General features: G+C 46.4%; 3 protein-coding genes across 7 annotated transcripts; 2 read left to right on the top strand and 1 right to left on the bottom strand.

Annotated features, from left to right (window-relative positions):
* The first annotated feature begins 33 nt into the window (after nt 1-33).
* On the top strand, nt 34-2,880 carry dram2b (DNA-damage regulated autophagy modulator 2b). Its single transcript, XM_003973012.3, has 8 exons — nt 34-264; nt 936-1,070; nt 1,167-1,234; nt 1,450-1,592; nt 1,663-1,840; nt 2,012-2,094; nt 2,177-2,269; nt 2,374-2,880. The coding sequence occupies exons 2-8, from the start codon at nt 940-942 to the stop codon at nt 2,485-2,487; spliced, it is 810 nt and encodes a 269-aa protein (XP_003973061.2). The 5' UTR covers nt 34-264; nt 936-939; the 3' UTR covers nt 2,488-2,880.
* c19h6orf89 (chromosome 19 C6orf89 homolog) lies at nt 2,880-6,552 on the bottom strand. 3 transcript variants are annotated; one of them, XM_011613560.2, is made up of 9 exons: nt 6,376-6,537; nt 5,617-5,887; nt 5,353-5,518; nt 4,925-5,073; nt 4,677-4,831; nt 4,414-4,549; nt 4,186-4,309; nt 3,738-3,875; nt 2,880-3,634 (listed from the first exon to the last, which is right to left on the bottom strand). In XM_011613560.2, exons 2-8 carry the CDS (start codon nt 5,803-5,805, stop codon nt 3,778-3,780), a joined length of 1,017 nt encoding a protein of 338 aa, XP_011611862.2. In that variant the 5' UTR covers nt 5,806-5,887; nt 6,376-6,537; the 3' UTR covers nt 2,880-3,634; nt 3,738-3,777. The 3 variants fall into 3 exon arrangements, with proteins under 3 accessions (XP_011611862.2, XP_011611863.2, XP_011611861.2); XM_011613561.2 differs by having other exon boundaries at nt 2,880-3,875; nt 6,460-6,552; XM_011613559.2 differs by having other exon boundaries at nt 2,880-3,875.
* A 3,282-nt stretch (nt 6,553-9,834) lies between these two features.
* Nucleotides 9,835-14,527, top strand: nfs1 (NFS1 cysteine desulfurase). 3 transcript variants are annotated; one of them, XM_003972993.3, is made up of 14 exons: nt 9,835-9,956; nt 10,121-10,266; nt 10,810-10,886; nt 10,980-11,096; nt 11,192-11,275; nt 11,678-11,830; nt 11,910-12,003; nt 12,138-12,272; nt 12,396-12,553; nt 12,641-12,746; nt 13,033-13,114; nt 13,291-13,374; nt 13,685-13,774; nt 13,848-14,527. In XM_003972993.3, the coding sequence occupies exons 2-14, from the start codon at nt 10,161-10,163 to the stop codon at nt 13,909-13,911; spliced, it is 1,350 nt and encodes a 449-aa protein (XP_003973042.1). In that variant the 5' UTR covers nt 9,835-9,956; nt 10,121-10,160; the 3' UTR covers nt 13,912-14,527. The 3 variants fall into 3 exon arrangements, with proteins under 3 accessions (XP_003973042.1, XP_029683328.1, XP_029683329.1); XM_029827468.1 differs by having other exon boundaries at nt 10,797-10,886; XM_029827469.1 differs by lacking the exon at nt 9,835-9,956 and having other exon boundaries at nt 10,212-10,266; nt 10,977-11,096.
* The last annotated feature ends 207 nt before the right edge of the window (nt 14,528-14,734 follow it).

Here is a 14,734-nt window from a genome sequence, read left to right as displayed (position 1 = left end):
AAATTCGGGGAAGAGGAAGTTTATTTTCTGCGCATGCGCACCAAACCGGTCCTGCCCTATTAGACAGAAACGAAAGTAGGTGAAGAAGCTGAGGATCAATAAAGTCACACATTTCTCCTCTTTCCTCATGGATTAAAGAGGTTTGACTCAGTTCCGATCAGCAGTTTAATGGTTACCAATAATCGCCCTCTCGGTGACGTCAGGGCCGCTGTAGGACGCACGTGACTGTCATTACATTAGAACTGTCACTCAGGCTGATTCGAGGTAAGTTTCTTTCTTTTCTTCCTTGAACTTACTTCAAACAATTTTAGGGACTTTTGGGTGTTTTCCCCCCTTTATTTTGAAGTTACTGTCCGATGTTTCCAGCGAGGTTTGACGTTCTTTCATCTCTTTTGGAGAGGTCGATCCTTCCTCTTTACGCATCATCAAAAGACATTAAAACGCAATTATTGTTTCACCTGACGTGTCAAAAGAATCAGAAGGACGCCTGAAATGCTCCAAAACCTTCAATAGCTTGCAACGAATGGCTATATTTTTGTTGTTGAAGTGTCTAGGAGTCATTTCATCATTAAAACAGCTGCTATATTTTCGAAAGTTGGAGTTTATCTTACATTAGTTCCTCTGTGAGGCTGCATAAATTAATCTGAATCATAAGGATTAAGCTTTGCATAAAAATAAAAGCACGATCAAGCTAGTTCCTTTTGTTGGTGACATCTGCGCCCTTGTGAGAGGATGCGAGGACCAGATGGCTGCAGAGCTCAGGGTTGGCCAGGCAAATCAGCCATTATCTATAGATACCAGCCTGTAGAGTCATAGCAGTTTCCTGCCGTCACACGATGCGCCGCTTGAAATAACCTTCAGAGAAGTAGACATGAGCAGGAAGGAAGTGGGTCGAGGGCGGCCGGTGATGGGAGTCCTGTTTTTGGCGTCCGCAGGGTCATGTGGTGGTTCCAGCAGGGCCTCTGCTGGCTGCCCGCAGCACTGGTCGTCTGGACAGCAGCATCCTTCGGCCTCGCTTACATCACAGCCGTGGTTCTGAACCATGTGGACCCTCTGCTGCCGTACATCAGGTGCCCCCTCTCTCTCATTTATTATGTGCATTAAATGACACCTGTGCTCTTTCTTCTTTGCATGCCTGTAAGTTAAACGTGTGACGTGTGTTGCAGCGACATGGGAACCATGGCGCCGGAGAGGTGCGTGTTCGGGATCATGCTGGACGTTTCCTCCTTTTTAGGTGAGCTGGCGCCTTCGTTTCGTCGATTGGGAGAAACGTTCATCCCTTACATGTGCGGGGCGTCTCGAGTGGTTGCAAAACAAGCTTTTTAATACTTTGTCGCAGCCTCTTGGCAACACGCGGAGCCTTTTTCTGATCTGTTGTAAAAGATTCGGGGGTCTGAAGGACTGGCGGTCAAGCCCTGACTGATAGCTCTTTTCTTTTTTAACGCCCAGGCATGGCCACGGTGTACGTACGCTACAAGCAGGTGGGGGCTCTGACGGCCGAGGGAAGCCCCAATTTGAGCCGACTAAACCGCGTCGGGCTGGTGCTCGGCCTCATCAGCTCCCTCGGGATGTGCGTGGTTGCAAACTTCCAGGTGAGTGCCGGAAGTGCTGGATCCATCCGATCGTTGGCATCAAAGCACTAAGGAACCTCCGTCCAAGCAGAAAACGACGCTGTTCTCGGTACACCTGGTGGGGGCCGTACTGACCTTCGGCGTGGGGGCTCTCTACATCCTGGTTCAGACCCTGCTGTCACTCCGCATGCAGCCTCACTTCCACAGCAAGACGGTCTACCTGGTTCGCCTGGGCATCGGAGTGTGGACGCTGTGCAGCATCATCAGCAGTATCCTGTAATCATGTGGTGGTCCTGGAGGGGGCGGGGGTGGGGGGGGGAGTCCACCTGAGATGGTGGACTGAGCCATAACAGGTTTCTAAAATGGACTGGCCTTCTGAGCAAAGGGGAGGTTATAACTAAACCAGGGACAGACGGCTGTGACCCTTGACCTCTCCTCAGTGTTCGTCTCTTCGGTCATCATGTACAGCACCCTGGCGGGCGTGGACGTGACCCACAAACTGCACTGGACCCCCGGAGAGAAGGTCAGGCCTCTTCCGCTTTTAAGAACGCTGTTTGTGGGTTTGTCTCTTCCCCTCACGGGCGTGGGTGCGGTGTCTTCCTCAGGGTTACACAGCTCATATCATCAGCACGGTGTCCGAGTGGTCTCTGGCCTTCTCCTTCTTCAGCTTCTTCCTCACCTACATCAGGGACTTTCAGGTAGTCCTCTTCCACACACCCCGTCATATACGTTATCTGTTAGCGTGACTTGCACTGTGTCTTACTGACTTGTTTTCTTTACATCCCTTTTTTTTTTACTAAAGAAAATTAAGTTGCGTGCAGTAGCGGACTTGCAGAGCCGACACTTGTACGATGGGCCACATTACCACAACCAGACGCCCTCAGAAACGTCCCCGCTGCTGGTCGGGGGCAGGTAGGGGGCAGGAAGGGGGGCTGGATGGACCAGCAGTGGACCAGCCTGCAGGAACTTTTCTAACTACGCTCCAGAGGCTTATATTGTTGTCGTAGCCTTTAAAATGTCAGTAAACTCCAAACTAACCTTTCAAACGCCAGTTAAAAACCAAACATCTGACACATCGTGATGATTCTGATCACGTCTTTTTTCCTACTTTATCCAAATGATGCCAAATAATGCGGAAAATTGCCGTTTCACACATTTTTGGTTTCTAAATTCCTGTTTTTATTTATGCAACTGCTGTATTTAAGACCAAGGTTAAATAAGTGTAGCAATTGTGCTTTTTTGGAAGCCACACTAATAAAGGTGTTTATTACAAACTGTCATTTTAAATAAAAACCGCCACTACTTTTCTTAAAAATCAGTCATTTTTATTGAAATTGAACATTTTAAAAGCATTACTGCTGCTCCGGCAGTCCCAAGCAGTGTAAAGGTTTGTGCATTTTGGTGATTTTTATCGAGAAGCTCGGACCAAACGGCTTTGGCAAACAGTGGTCGAGCTGGATCGTGACCCACCAGGACTCAACCGGCACAAAACCCACCAAACCACATTCAAATGAACGGCTCCACCGTACCGTAAATACGCACAATCAGAACAATAAATACTGAAATTAGAGGAAGTCAAAACTTCCCCTAAATAATATAAATACATCTTCTGTCGTGGACTCCTGCCGTGGTGGTTGCAGGTTTACTTGCTCGGTGTCGGTGGGGCCAGAGTCCTGGATAGAACCAGGTTCCCGAATGTGACTCTGGTTCTCCACGTTGCTGCTGCTGCTAACATCAAACGGGCCTGGGCGGCGGCTTCTTGCAACAATCACGTTTATATTAGTCAACTGAATACGTTACGCTGTTTTAAAGGTCACGACACGTGAAGGTCGTCCTCCATCCAACAGCCATCAAAGGCTCCCTGCTGGTTTTTATACTGGAATGAAAACGAGCACAGTTGGTGCTGTGGTTGGCGCCGTCGCCGTGGCCTCGTTTCATAACCAGATCCAAGCGACGGTCCAAAGTCCACTGATGCTCGGCCGTTAAATGTGAGAACTAAGTTCCTAAATCTTCTGCTTTGATCCATTTTAAGTCCACTGTGTGTGGGTCCAGCTCAGAGGAAACTGGGATTAGAAAAAGGGAGAGCAGAAGCTTTTAAGGCATCAGTAGGCGAGGCCACGCGGCGCTCAAAGCTCCAAAAGTCACATTAGCAAAGAAAACATTCACATTCGAGATGCACATCAATCTGCAGTCCCGAGCAGCATCTTTAATCCTCCCAACGTAGAGCAGCAGAGCCGTCACAGATGATGTTTTGGCCTCCACTCGGGTACAGCTCCATCTTCCAGTACCGGGGGTCAGCGTAGACTGAGGGACAGAGGACAAGCATCACATGAGCATCCAGAGCCCTAAAACAATGTATGTGTGCACCAGAGCTATAGACGCGACCTCTGGGAACAGTTTCGTACAAAAACGGCCACTTGTGGGTCTGGATCTATCAAAGGTCAAGGATGGAACCGTGGTGGACCAGGGTCATGGTGGTCCCACCCAAGTGAGAAGCTACTGTAGCTCAAATGGCTAAAGATGCTAATGCTGGTTCTGATAGAACCATTTCAGAACGCTGTTGTGTGGCGAAGGGGGCTGTGGGGCAGACCCCGGTCCCCCAAAAGCCCCTTACCCATGTCTCCAGAACTCAGCCACAGGTTGAAGGAGCTGCAATGCTTCTGACACTGTTGGACGGGCAGAACCCGGACCGCTGGAAGACCCTCCCCCACCACCAGCCAGCCAGACACTCCAACACCCTGAAACATCAGCAGCACTTCAGCGTTAAAAGGTCCTTCAAATCCTGTGCTTTACCCCCCAAACGGAGCCATTCCGTTGAGGATGAGAGCGCACGTGAACTCACTTTGCTCTGAGAACTTGTGCTGTGGGTGACCAGGCAACGCTGCACGGTGGTTCCAGCGCTGTCCAGCAACAGGCTGAGCTCGGCTTTTGGAAAGAGCCACCTCAAAACCTTCTCTCTGGTCCTGGGGCTGAACCGCCTGGAACATCCAAGCAAATTCAAGTCGGACTTGTTCGTCCGGCACCACTGAAGGGTTCCTTCCACCAGACAGGATGGACGGTGTGAGCTGGAGGTGAAGCCACGAGCCCTGCCTGCAGGGTACGTACCAGAGCAGCGTGAAGTTGGCAGGTCCTTCTGGAAATTCCGGGCTGTCACGATGCACGTTCTGGTCATCCGCCTCCATCAGGATGGACATGGAGCCAGAATGGGCCAAGTAGAGCTCTTCAAGCTGCTGCCGCCGCACAGTGAGGGACCCCCCGCCCTGCAAACACCCACAAATTATTATGATCAAATATTCAAACATGAATAATATTAAATAGTTGTGCTGGAGGATGTCAAGTGGGCCTAATCTGACCTTCAGTAGAAGGAGTTGTGCCCCCCGCCGAAGGGTCATGGTCGCTCTGAGGCTCTCAGGGACTTCGAGTACCGAGTAGATCTCCGCGCAAACTGAACAATTGACCAGATTCTGTCCTCCAGAGCGAGAAATCCACCGTTCATGGAAACCTGGAGCAAACACAATCATTGGAAGCGACACCGGAGAGTGTGGCACGTCAGCAGTGCTCCCTGTTAAACCCCTCAACACATGAACGGAGGCATCGCAAAATACTGTAAAGAAATGTGGCGTTGACAAATCTGTGTCCAAATATTTCTGGAGTTGCAATGGTTCTGCCCGTGCTGGACTACAATCGTGTGTTTCCATCCTGATAGTTCAGCCGTTCCGACCTGTGCATGTTTGTTTGTGGGACCATTTCAGAGGAGAGGCGGAGAGAATGTGCTTCGAACCTTGCAGGTTGTACTTCTTGGCAATAGGCAGAGACAGAAGGCGGACATGGCTAAGTGGCGACGACCAGTTATAAGTTTCCAGGTTGACCAGGCCTAACTGAGGGGTGCTCTGGGGGTATGTGAAGGCCAGCACCATGACCAACAGGAAACCCACTACCAGCATAAACTGCAGAGAACACAGGGGCAATGGCAACACCAAGAGCTGTGTCAAAAATACAAGTTGCTCAACAGTGGTCCTGCGCTGGTAGAATCCTCCTGCCTGACCTTAACGGCGGCTCTCAGGATGGGGAATTGAGGGGGCTCCCGCCTGGGCTCGTTGGTCTCCAGCACCTGCTTGATGAACCTCTCGATCTCCCTTTCCGACATGCCGTAGCGGTAACCGGACTGGCGGAGGATGTCGATGCTCTCCGACAGTTTGTCGTAGATGCATGGCTCGCTCGTCGTCGTTCCCATGACGGCAGCAGGCGACTGAGGCGGTGGCCGTGTCAAACGCCGAGCCGTTCCGTCATCGTGGACTCCGACACCATGGCGTCACCTCCAACGATATAAAAACAACAGGGACAAACTCATCATCCGAGAATATTTGACAATGCAACACAACTTCTTTTATTCCTGGGAGTGTTTCTTAGTGACCCCTGGACTATTAAACCTCAAACAGGTTCAACCTTTTGCAAACACCATCGATAACGACGTCGTAATGATGGGCAGCACCAGAACATTGATCTCTGATAATGCCATGCAGCGTGGGTCGGTTAACTTTAACGGGCAATATCTTTGTTGTGCATGGTTAGGCGCAGGGGCAGAAGTAACCAGCGATGAATGGCATGAATCTGAAGCGACACAACGCTGTCAAAGACCATGGTGTGATGGCGGGTCTGTGATTTAAAGCTGGTTTTTGTTAAGCCTATCAAACATAACTGCTGTGATCCACTCGAACCATGCAATGACGTTGGACCTGCTAGCCGCACCTAAAGCTTGCAGTTTATTTCATTATTGGAAGAAAAAGCCACGCCAAACCCTCACCTTGAAGTTAGAAGCGCCGCCGTGACAAATGTCTTCTAAATGTGTTAATTATCTCTTCGAAAAATGTAGTTTGGAGTTTCTAACCATAGCCGCTGTCACAGTCAGACGCGGTTTTCTTCAGGTGGATTCAGTGTTGGTGCGTTAGCGCCCCCCTCGGTCTGGAGTATGGCTGCAAGGAGCCCTCCTCCGATAATGACTGCAACACTTTGCTTTTACATCTAGTATACCAGTGGTTCCCAAACTCTTTTTTCTCAAGCCCCCCTTTGATGATATAAGAACATTGTAAGCCCCCCACCCCAAATAATTTTCACCTCCTTTGTTTTGAAAAAATTAAATAATACATAAAGATGTTTTCTTTCTAAAATATGTACATATCACTTCACATTTCAATTTTACAGTTTTTATTGTTTGTTATGCTGAAAAATAGCAATACTAACAAACTTCCAACTCAATTTAAAAATATAATTATATACAGAGCTGACATCATAGCAGCAGAGAGCCTCCATCCTGATGAAGAGCTTTAACTGGGACTCTTCTTCCTCACTGAGTTCCCGACTCTCCATCATGTTGAACAGAAGTGAGGAATTTAAACTGAATTCACCTTTTCAGACCAGATTTGATCCAGAACACTGGAATGAATCCAGAATAACAAACACTGTTTTAACTGGAATTTGCCATCTCAGTAAAAATTAATATTTACAATACAATATTTATATACAACAGTATGTCCATAGCTCTTTGGCCAAGTAGCAGAGAGTCTTTCTCCACTCCACTCCAAAGCACAGCCAGTGGATGTGAACTGTAGTCTCTTTCTTGAGTCAGATGTCATGTCAATGTACTGTTCTTCCTCTGTGGCACTGAGGTCTGCAGGTGCAGTTGCTTGAAAGGGGTCTCGTATCCAGTCATATTTTGCAGAATCCTCAGGGAAATACCTCAAGGGTGCTTTTGCAGGGCCGAGATATGAGTCTTCATACATGGAAGAATTGTATTTTCCAGCTCATTTTTTTCAAGGTATGCTTTCGGGTTTTCAAAGGAGTCCACATTTCCCTCTGCGAGCCTTCTCTCCCACATCTTTTTTTTGTGAAAGAAGCTATTCTGTCTGAGTTGTGGAAGATGAGTGTTGGTACCTGCAACTGTAAATTCAGTCCATTTAGGACCTTTCCTCGTGAAAGCCATCTACACTCACTGTGCCACAACAGAGCTGTGTGCTGAGATCCCATTTCTTCCCATATTGAAGATAAGATTCTGGATTTCAGGGGTCTGGCTTTTATGTAGTTGACTGTTGTGATGACATCTGTCAACACTGAGTTCAGTTCAGGACTTAGCTCTTTGGAGGCAAGTGCCTCTCTGTGAAGCAGGCAGTGTGTCCATTGTGCTTTGGGGGAGACGCGTCTGATGAGAGCTTGCAGTCCACTGTGTTTACCAGCCATCGCCTGAGCCCCGTCTGTACAGACTCCCATAGTCCTCCCATTTCAGGTCTGCCTCTTTCAAATAGGGGTCAATAATTAGGAAAAGCTCTGCAGTGGCTCTGTTAGGGATATATTTGCAGAAAAGCAAATCCTCTTTTATACCTTCCACATCAATATACCTGACGTATGTTATTAACAGACTGTCTTTATTACTGTCCGTTGCCTCAACCATTTGCAGAGCAAAACGACCATCTTTTATCTTTTCAATAAGCTGCTCTTCCATATCTGCAGAGAGGTCACTTATACGTCTTGAAATACTGTTGTTTGACAAGGGGATAGGTTTCAGTTTACTGGCAGTGGATTCATCAATAATAGTTGAAACCATGTCAATAGCTGCGGGTAGCATTAACTCCTCCGCTATGGTGTGCGCCTTTTTGCACTGGGCGACTCTGAAGGCTACCTTTTAAGAAGCGCGTTGTGCTTTCACAACGCACTGCGGTCTCTCTTCTTGGCCGATCATGGTGCTTGTAAAGCCCAGGCACAGATATGCCTCGGCATATTTCCTTACTTTTACCCTTTTCCTTTCCGTTGTTGTGATGTTCGCATCGCCTGTGGCACCTGACTTGCTGTCTGATTTTCACTTTGTGCCTTTCACAACAAACCTGTCCTTCTTTACCTATCACTCGACTTCGGCTTCTTCTACGGTTTCTGCAAACGCTGCTCGTTCTTCTTGCTTGTTTTATTATGGTTTGCAAACCCGGTGCGGGCGCATTACTGTCACCAGCTGGACTGGAGTATATAGCAGGAAATTCTTTGACGTCCCCCTGCAGTTTCACTGTGCCCCCCCAGGGGACGCGCCCCCCAGTTTGGGAACCATTGTATTATACTATCATATTTGACGATTGCGGACATAATGGTTGTGCCAGATGGCTGTGGTCTCCTTCGCCAGCATGTTTCACCCTACCGCCAAGCAAAATGGCTCAGGCTTTAAGAGCACTGCAACTTGAAGTGTTTCTTTAGCCTCCAAATTCTCCAAAATCTCAATCAGTGCGTTCTTGGGATGTGCTGGACAAACATCTTCGCTCTACCATGGCCCCATCCTGCAACTTACAGGAATTGCAGTTGAAAACACAGACTGAGGATCAAACAGCAAATATGACGTTTAAAGAATCTGTTGAGATCTTGACACTTGATATTCCAAGGATCACAGCTAAGGGGATTTGATCATGTGGTGTCCAATTATATTATGTAACCTTGTATTACTAAACCCCCTCTACTATATACTATACTACTGGTACTTTTTGTGACTTTGGAGTGTTTGTCATCATAGTTTTGCACCCCTGGAAGCACAAGACAAAGGAAGACAACTTGTTTGTCTCACTCAACAAGCGCCTTGATCCTCGAATCGGAATAATAGTCACTGGTCTGTCACCTTTCACCCAAGCTCACCCTCAAACACAGGTGGTCATAATGTTATGGTGGACACTAATATGTATAGCCATGTATGGAATCTGTACATAAAACTATCATTCTATTGATATTAACCGTTGCCCAAAAAGTTACAGCACTTACCTTTGACAGCACATCCATGTGAATCGCTGCCCTCACCATTTCGTTATTAAAGGAAAAGCGCACTGACAGTTTGATGTATAACATAAACACATTTTATAAAAAGACAGTTTGTATTTGTATAGACTGTGAATTATGACTTGAGAAGAGGTTCTGGATGTTAGACGTATTTTCAAGTTTTATTTCAAATAGCATTGTCACTGTGGGGTTATGGGCACCAAACACAACCTCACTTTACTTTTGACCCATTGTGATTATTTTTTCCATTCCTTACCATTACAAATGCCATACATATTGAGGAAATTAACTTGGCATAACAGCACTTGCTGTTATTAAAGTAACTTTATTATCCAAAGTTGTTTGTCGGTCTCAGAAGTTTAAAGATTATGAAACCGTGTCTACATAATGCTATGTGACGTTTAAAATGTGGCAATAACATGTAACCAATCAGTAAACACGCCCACGCCTGTTATTGACCAATGAGAGGCCGGAGTAGACAGGAAACGCCGCCCTCCACTTCCGGTTCTTGTGCTGCGCCAACACCTGGAATACGTAAAACTTCAGCAGATAAGAGTCCGGCGCATCGGTGAGTGCACGATCAAGGTAAGATACCTCACAATGTTTACATTACACCCAGAACTTAAAGTGAAGATGGCAAGTTTTAATCATCACTGCGAATAATGACGCGTCGCTGACGTGAGCGTCTCTTTTTCAGCATTCTGTTGCTCATGATGTTTGTTGATTCAGTCTGCTGTTTATCATCAAAGGGGCTGTTTATCGTAAAAGTGAGCTCACTAGGTCTTAGTGATGCTGTCTCGAAGCAATAAAGTCCTCTCCCAGCTCTATAAACCGGCCTCATGGATCCATCTCCCTCTAAATCATGACCGGAGAGCCCTCGCTACTCTGCAGAAAGGTAAACACACGCAATAGCAAGTCATGCTTATTAGGCTAAAGTGACCTAGCATGCAAGCTAATCCCAAAGTGACGCAGTTTACCATAGCAACAAACTTCGCTGTTGTAAAATGGTCAGATGAACAATTTAAGGACTAAAGTAAACAGAACGAGGGTTTTACTGAATATAGCGGTAAAGTCTGCTTTAAAAAAAAAAGTTGACATAACGTTAATGACTCTGTAGAGTTTCATCCATTGTCACACTTGCACTGATTGTCAAGTTAACAGATCGGTAATAGTCCGCTAATACCTTTAATTCGTTAATAGGTTAGAAAGTAGACATGGATTTGCTTGTGTATTTATGGATACGTGGAGTAATGGATGTGTGCTTCCACAGGCACACAATCTCTTGGTTTATAACTAAATATTTGCAGGAAATGGATCTATAAGCAGTGTGTGTAGACATAGATTTAAAAATAAGAATACATTTTTCCAACATCCAGTTAATGCAAAATCCCATTTTCAGTATGTTATGGTATTTACTCAAATTAGCTTTTTGCTGCAGATTTGATAAAGAAACATGAGTTGGAGAAAGATGAATTCCGCCCTCTCTACATGGACTTCCAGGCCACGACGCCTATGGTAACCATTACACCCATTTCAGAACCTGTTGGTGGAATCATCCGTGGGAAAGGATACTTAATCTTGTCGTTTAATGTGTGCACTCATGAGTAGGATCCACGTGTCCTGGATGCCATGTTGCCCTACCAGGTTAATTACTACGGTAACCCTCACTCCAGGACACACGCCTACGGCTGGGAGAGCGAAACGGCAATGGAGACAGCAAGAAAGGTAACGAGATTTAATTGGTATGATGGGTACAAAACCTTGATTTCTTTATTTTTTGATGAAAAATGCCACTGAGGGTTGCCTTTCACTCCGAGCAGCAGGTGGCCGATCTGATTGGAGCAGATCCCAGGGAGATCATCTTCACGAGCGGCGCCACAGAGTCCAACAACATGGCCATCAAGGTTACTCTTCCCTACCACTTCATTTCATCCAGCTTCATGGAAAATTAATTACAACCATATAGAATTGAAACCAGTTGCCAAATAAATGTACATGTTCCTCCAGTTTAGGGGTAAAGGTTTTTTTTTATAGCTTATACTTAAAATGTAGTCATTTTCACCAATATCTCCTCCCTAAAGTTGATAATAATGAATTCTAATGAATTAGACTTGAATTCTAAAGAGACAAACTCCTTATTTCTAGTTTATTACAACTCTGTGCACCAAAAAGGAAATAGTTCCCTCTTTAATTCCATTGTGTTGGTTAGTATTGCCACACCATGACATGAAGGTAACAGCAGCCTTCATGTAGAACAGTCAGAACCGGGACAGTGATCGCGCCTCTCCCCTTTATCCCACCTCCAGGGCGTCGCCCGCTTCTACCAGTCCAAGAAACGCCACGTGATCACCACACAGACGGAGCACAAGTGCGTCTTGGACTCATGTCGGGTTTTGGAGTCGGAGGGTTTTAGTGTCACCTACCTGCCGGTTCAGAAGAATGGACTGGTGGACTTGGAGGTATACGTGCTGGATTTGCAGGAACACCAAACAGAAGAGAGACTGTCGTCAAAATGTGCATTTGTTTTTCTCTGGACAGCTATTGGAGGCCTCCATACGTCCTGACACCTCTTTATTGTCGGTGATGACTGTCAATAATGAGATTGGAGTCCAGCAGCCCATTGATGAGATTGGTAACCATGGCATCACCTACATGTTTCCTCCTCGCCCAAATAAGGAGAAATCATATTTCTGAAACACTCCTGTTTTGGCTGATTTAAAAACTTGGCCTTCCTAAACATCTCCCTTTTTTTTTTTTTCTCCACAGGTCGGATTTGCCGCTCTAAAGGAGTTTTCTTACACACTGATGCTGCACAGGCTGTTGGAAAGATTCCCATCAATGTGTCGGACTGGAAGGTTGATCTGATGTCGATAAGCGGTCACAAAATCTATGGGCCCAAAGGTGAGCCTTAGCGGTTCGGTGCTGTAAAAACCAGGCTGAAACGCCGGAATAACGTTGAAATCTGCCGGCTAATTCGGCCCGATCCACTCCTCCTCACCGGCCCGCCGATGCACGTGTGCACAGGTGTCGGCGCCCTGTACGTGCGACGCCGGCCCCGGGTTCGTCTGGAGCCGCTGCAGAGCGGAGGTGGGCAGGAGCGAGGGTTACGTTCTGGAACCGTCCCCACCCCGCTGGCCGTTGGTCTGGGAGCCGCTTGCAGCGTCGCCCAGCAGGAGATAGAGGTGAAACCCACGATAATCCCTTGGAAGGTCAACGACATGGTGGCACGTTCTGACCCCCGGTGTTTATTTTTGTGCACGGGCGAGCAGTACGATCATCAGAGGGTGTCCATGCTAGCAAATCGCCTGGTCCAGAAGATCATGTCTGCAATACCGGACGTCGTCATGAACGGAGACCCGAATCAGCGCTACCCTGGTACACACATTGACACACACACACACATAGCTACAAGCTACATAGCTACATAGCTACATGTTTGTGGTGTTCAGCTGCTGATGCCCAGATTGTCTCTGCAGCTCAGCAACATGTCAAACAGATTTTGCTGAGCTGTTTAAATCTGCTCATTGTCACTCAACACATGTTTTTCTCCCTTTCAGAAAAGGGATTAGTGCCTCTTACCAAACAGTTTTGGTGTCAAAGAGGCATTGAATGAGGAGATATTGATTTACTCTGAGTAGATAAATGAGACTGTTCATTTCAGGCTGTGTCAACCTGTCCTTTGCCTATGTGGAGGGAGAGAGTCTGTTGATGGCGCTGAAGGATGTTGCCCTGTCATCTGGGAGGTCAGTTACCCTGGGCGTTGAACCACCAGCCTGCTTCTGACTCCGATGTCGTTTCGGAGCACATTAGCTTTGCATGACAGCATTATGGTTCTCCACGGTTTAGCTGATTTAATTAGACAGATTAAATGTGTTTGTAATGTGTGTGCGCGTGTGTGTGTGTGTGTGTGTGTGTGCAGTGCTTGTACATCAGCGTCTCTGGAGCCTTCATATGTCCTGAGGGCCATTGGAGCAGATGAAGATCTGGCTCACTCGTCTATCAGGTATCCTGAAGTTTAAATGTTCTGGCTTTTCTTTTTCTTCATTCAATGGTCTTCATTCATTAAAAAAAACCTCTTAATTTAGACATCACCCAAACCACATTAAATCTGAAATAAAGCAATAGTTTTAAAGTTGTGCACGCCGAGCATCCTGTTGGTTTAAACCAAAGTGTGTAAGAATTGCATTGAGCAGAATCTTTCTGTGAGTTAACGCTGCCACAGGCGGATGGACCAGGACCAGGACCAGGACCAGGACTGGCTAATCTGCCCGTGCCTGCATTTTTTTCTCCAATCCTTTTTGTCCTTTTGGCAGATTTGGTATTGGCAGGTTCACCACAGAAGAAGAAGTGGACTACACGGCAGAAAAATGTATCTTCCATGTCTCCAGACTGAGGGAGATGAGGTCAGTTCGGTCCCATTTTGAATCCTGTCCTAATAGAATGGCCCACTTCATCATTTCTGTCTGTGTCCATCAGTCCTCTATGGGAGATGGTTCAGGAAGGCATCGATATCAAGAGCATCAAGTGGGCGCAGCACTAGATTCCCAATTGATCATCCGGAAGGATTGTGGCTCCCTGCGGATTCAGCAAATAGACCAGCTTCTTTCCTTTCCGTCTACAAACACGCACAAACTCCCTGTCTGACTTGAAGTCTTCGTCTCTGTAGAAGCTCCCAGATGGAAAAAATCCACTTGCATTCACGCTGTTGCAACAGTAAACACATTAGTTCGTACACCTAATTTCCCTTTGATCTCCTATTTGTATGTATTGTCTTCTAACTTTATGTAACATCAGAATTGTGGTTATCCTAATCGACGAAAAATGAATAAAGAACAAGCTATTTCTTATTAAATGTGCTGCAGAACAGCAAGCTGACTAACTTGTTTTTTCAGCTGTCACGAGCTGGAGCCTCCACACAAAATGGAATTATTTAGCACGTTCCCGTCAGCGTTGCTGGTTTTGACTCATTGAAATTCAAGTGTGTTGACTCGCCTTGTTTGCATCACGACTCTGCCAGCGTTGTTCTTTCAGCTGAGGTTGATATTAAATAATGTTGTCTGCTGTTGAACCAGTGTTGGACTACTGCATAGTCCCCATTTTGTTATTCTATTATATTATATGCAATAGTATTCAATAAAGAATCACCCTATTATGCATTTTATTTTATTTTTTTCATTAGGAGCTATACATCAGGGAATGATATTCAAACGTGCATGTGATTTAAAGCATAGAAGGGCCCATTTTATTCTGTGAATGGGTGTAGCTGGGTGACCCTGATGGGTATGAGAGAAAAGAAGGTGCTAATATTTTAGATCGGTATTTATTGTTGCACATTCCTGTGCAATTGACCGGGTCGGTTCCAG

Source organism: Takifugu rubripes, chromosome 19 (assembly GCF_901000725.2).
Source record: "Takifugu rubripes chromosome 19, fTakRub1.2, whole genome shotgun sequence".
In the NCBI taxonomy this organism is placed as follows: domain Eukaryota; kingdom Metazoa; phylum Chordata; class Actinopteri; order Tetraodontiformes; family Tetraodontidae; genus Takifugu; species Takifugu rubripes.
This window is presented reverse-complemented; position numbering and strand designations above follow the sequence as displayed.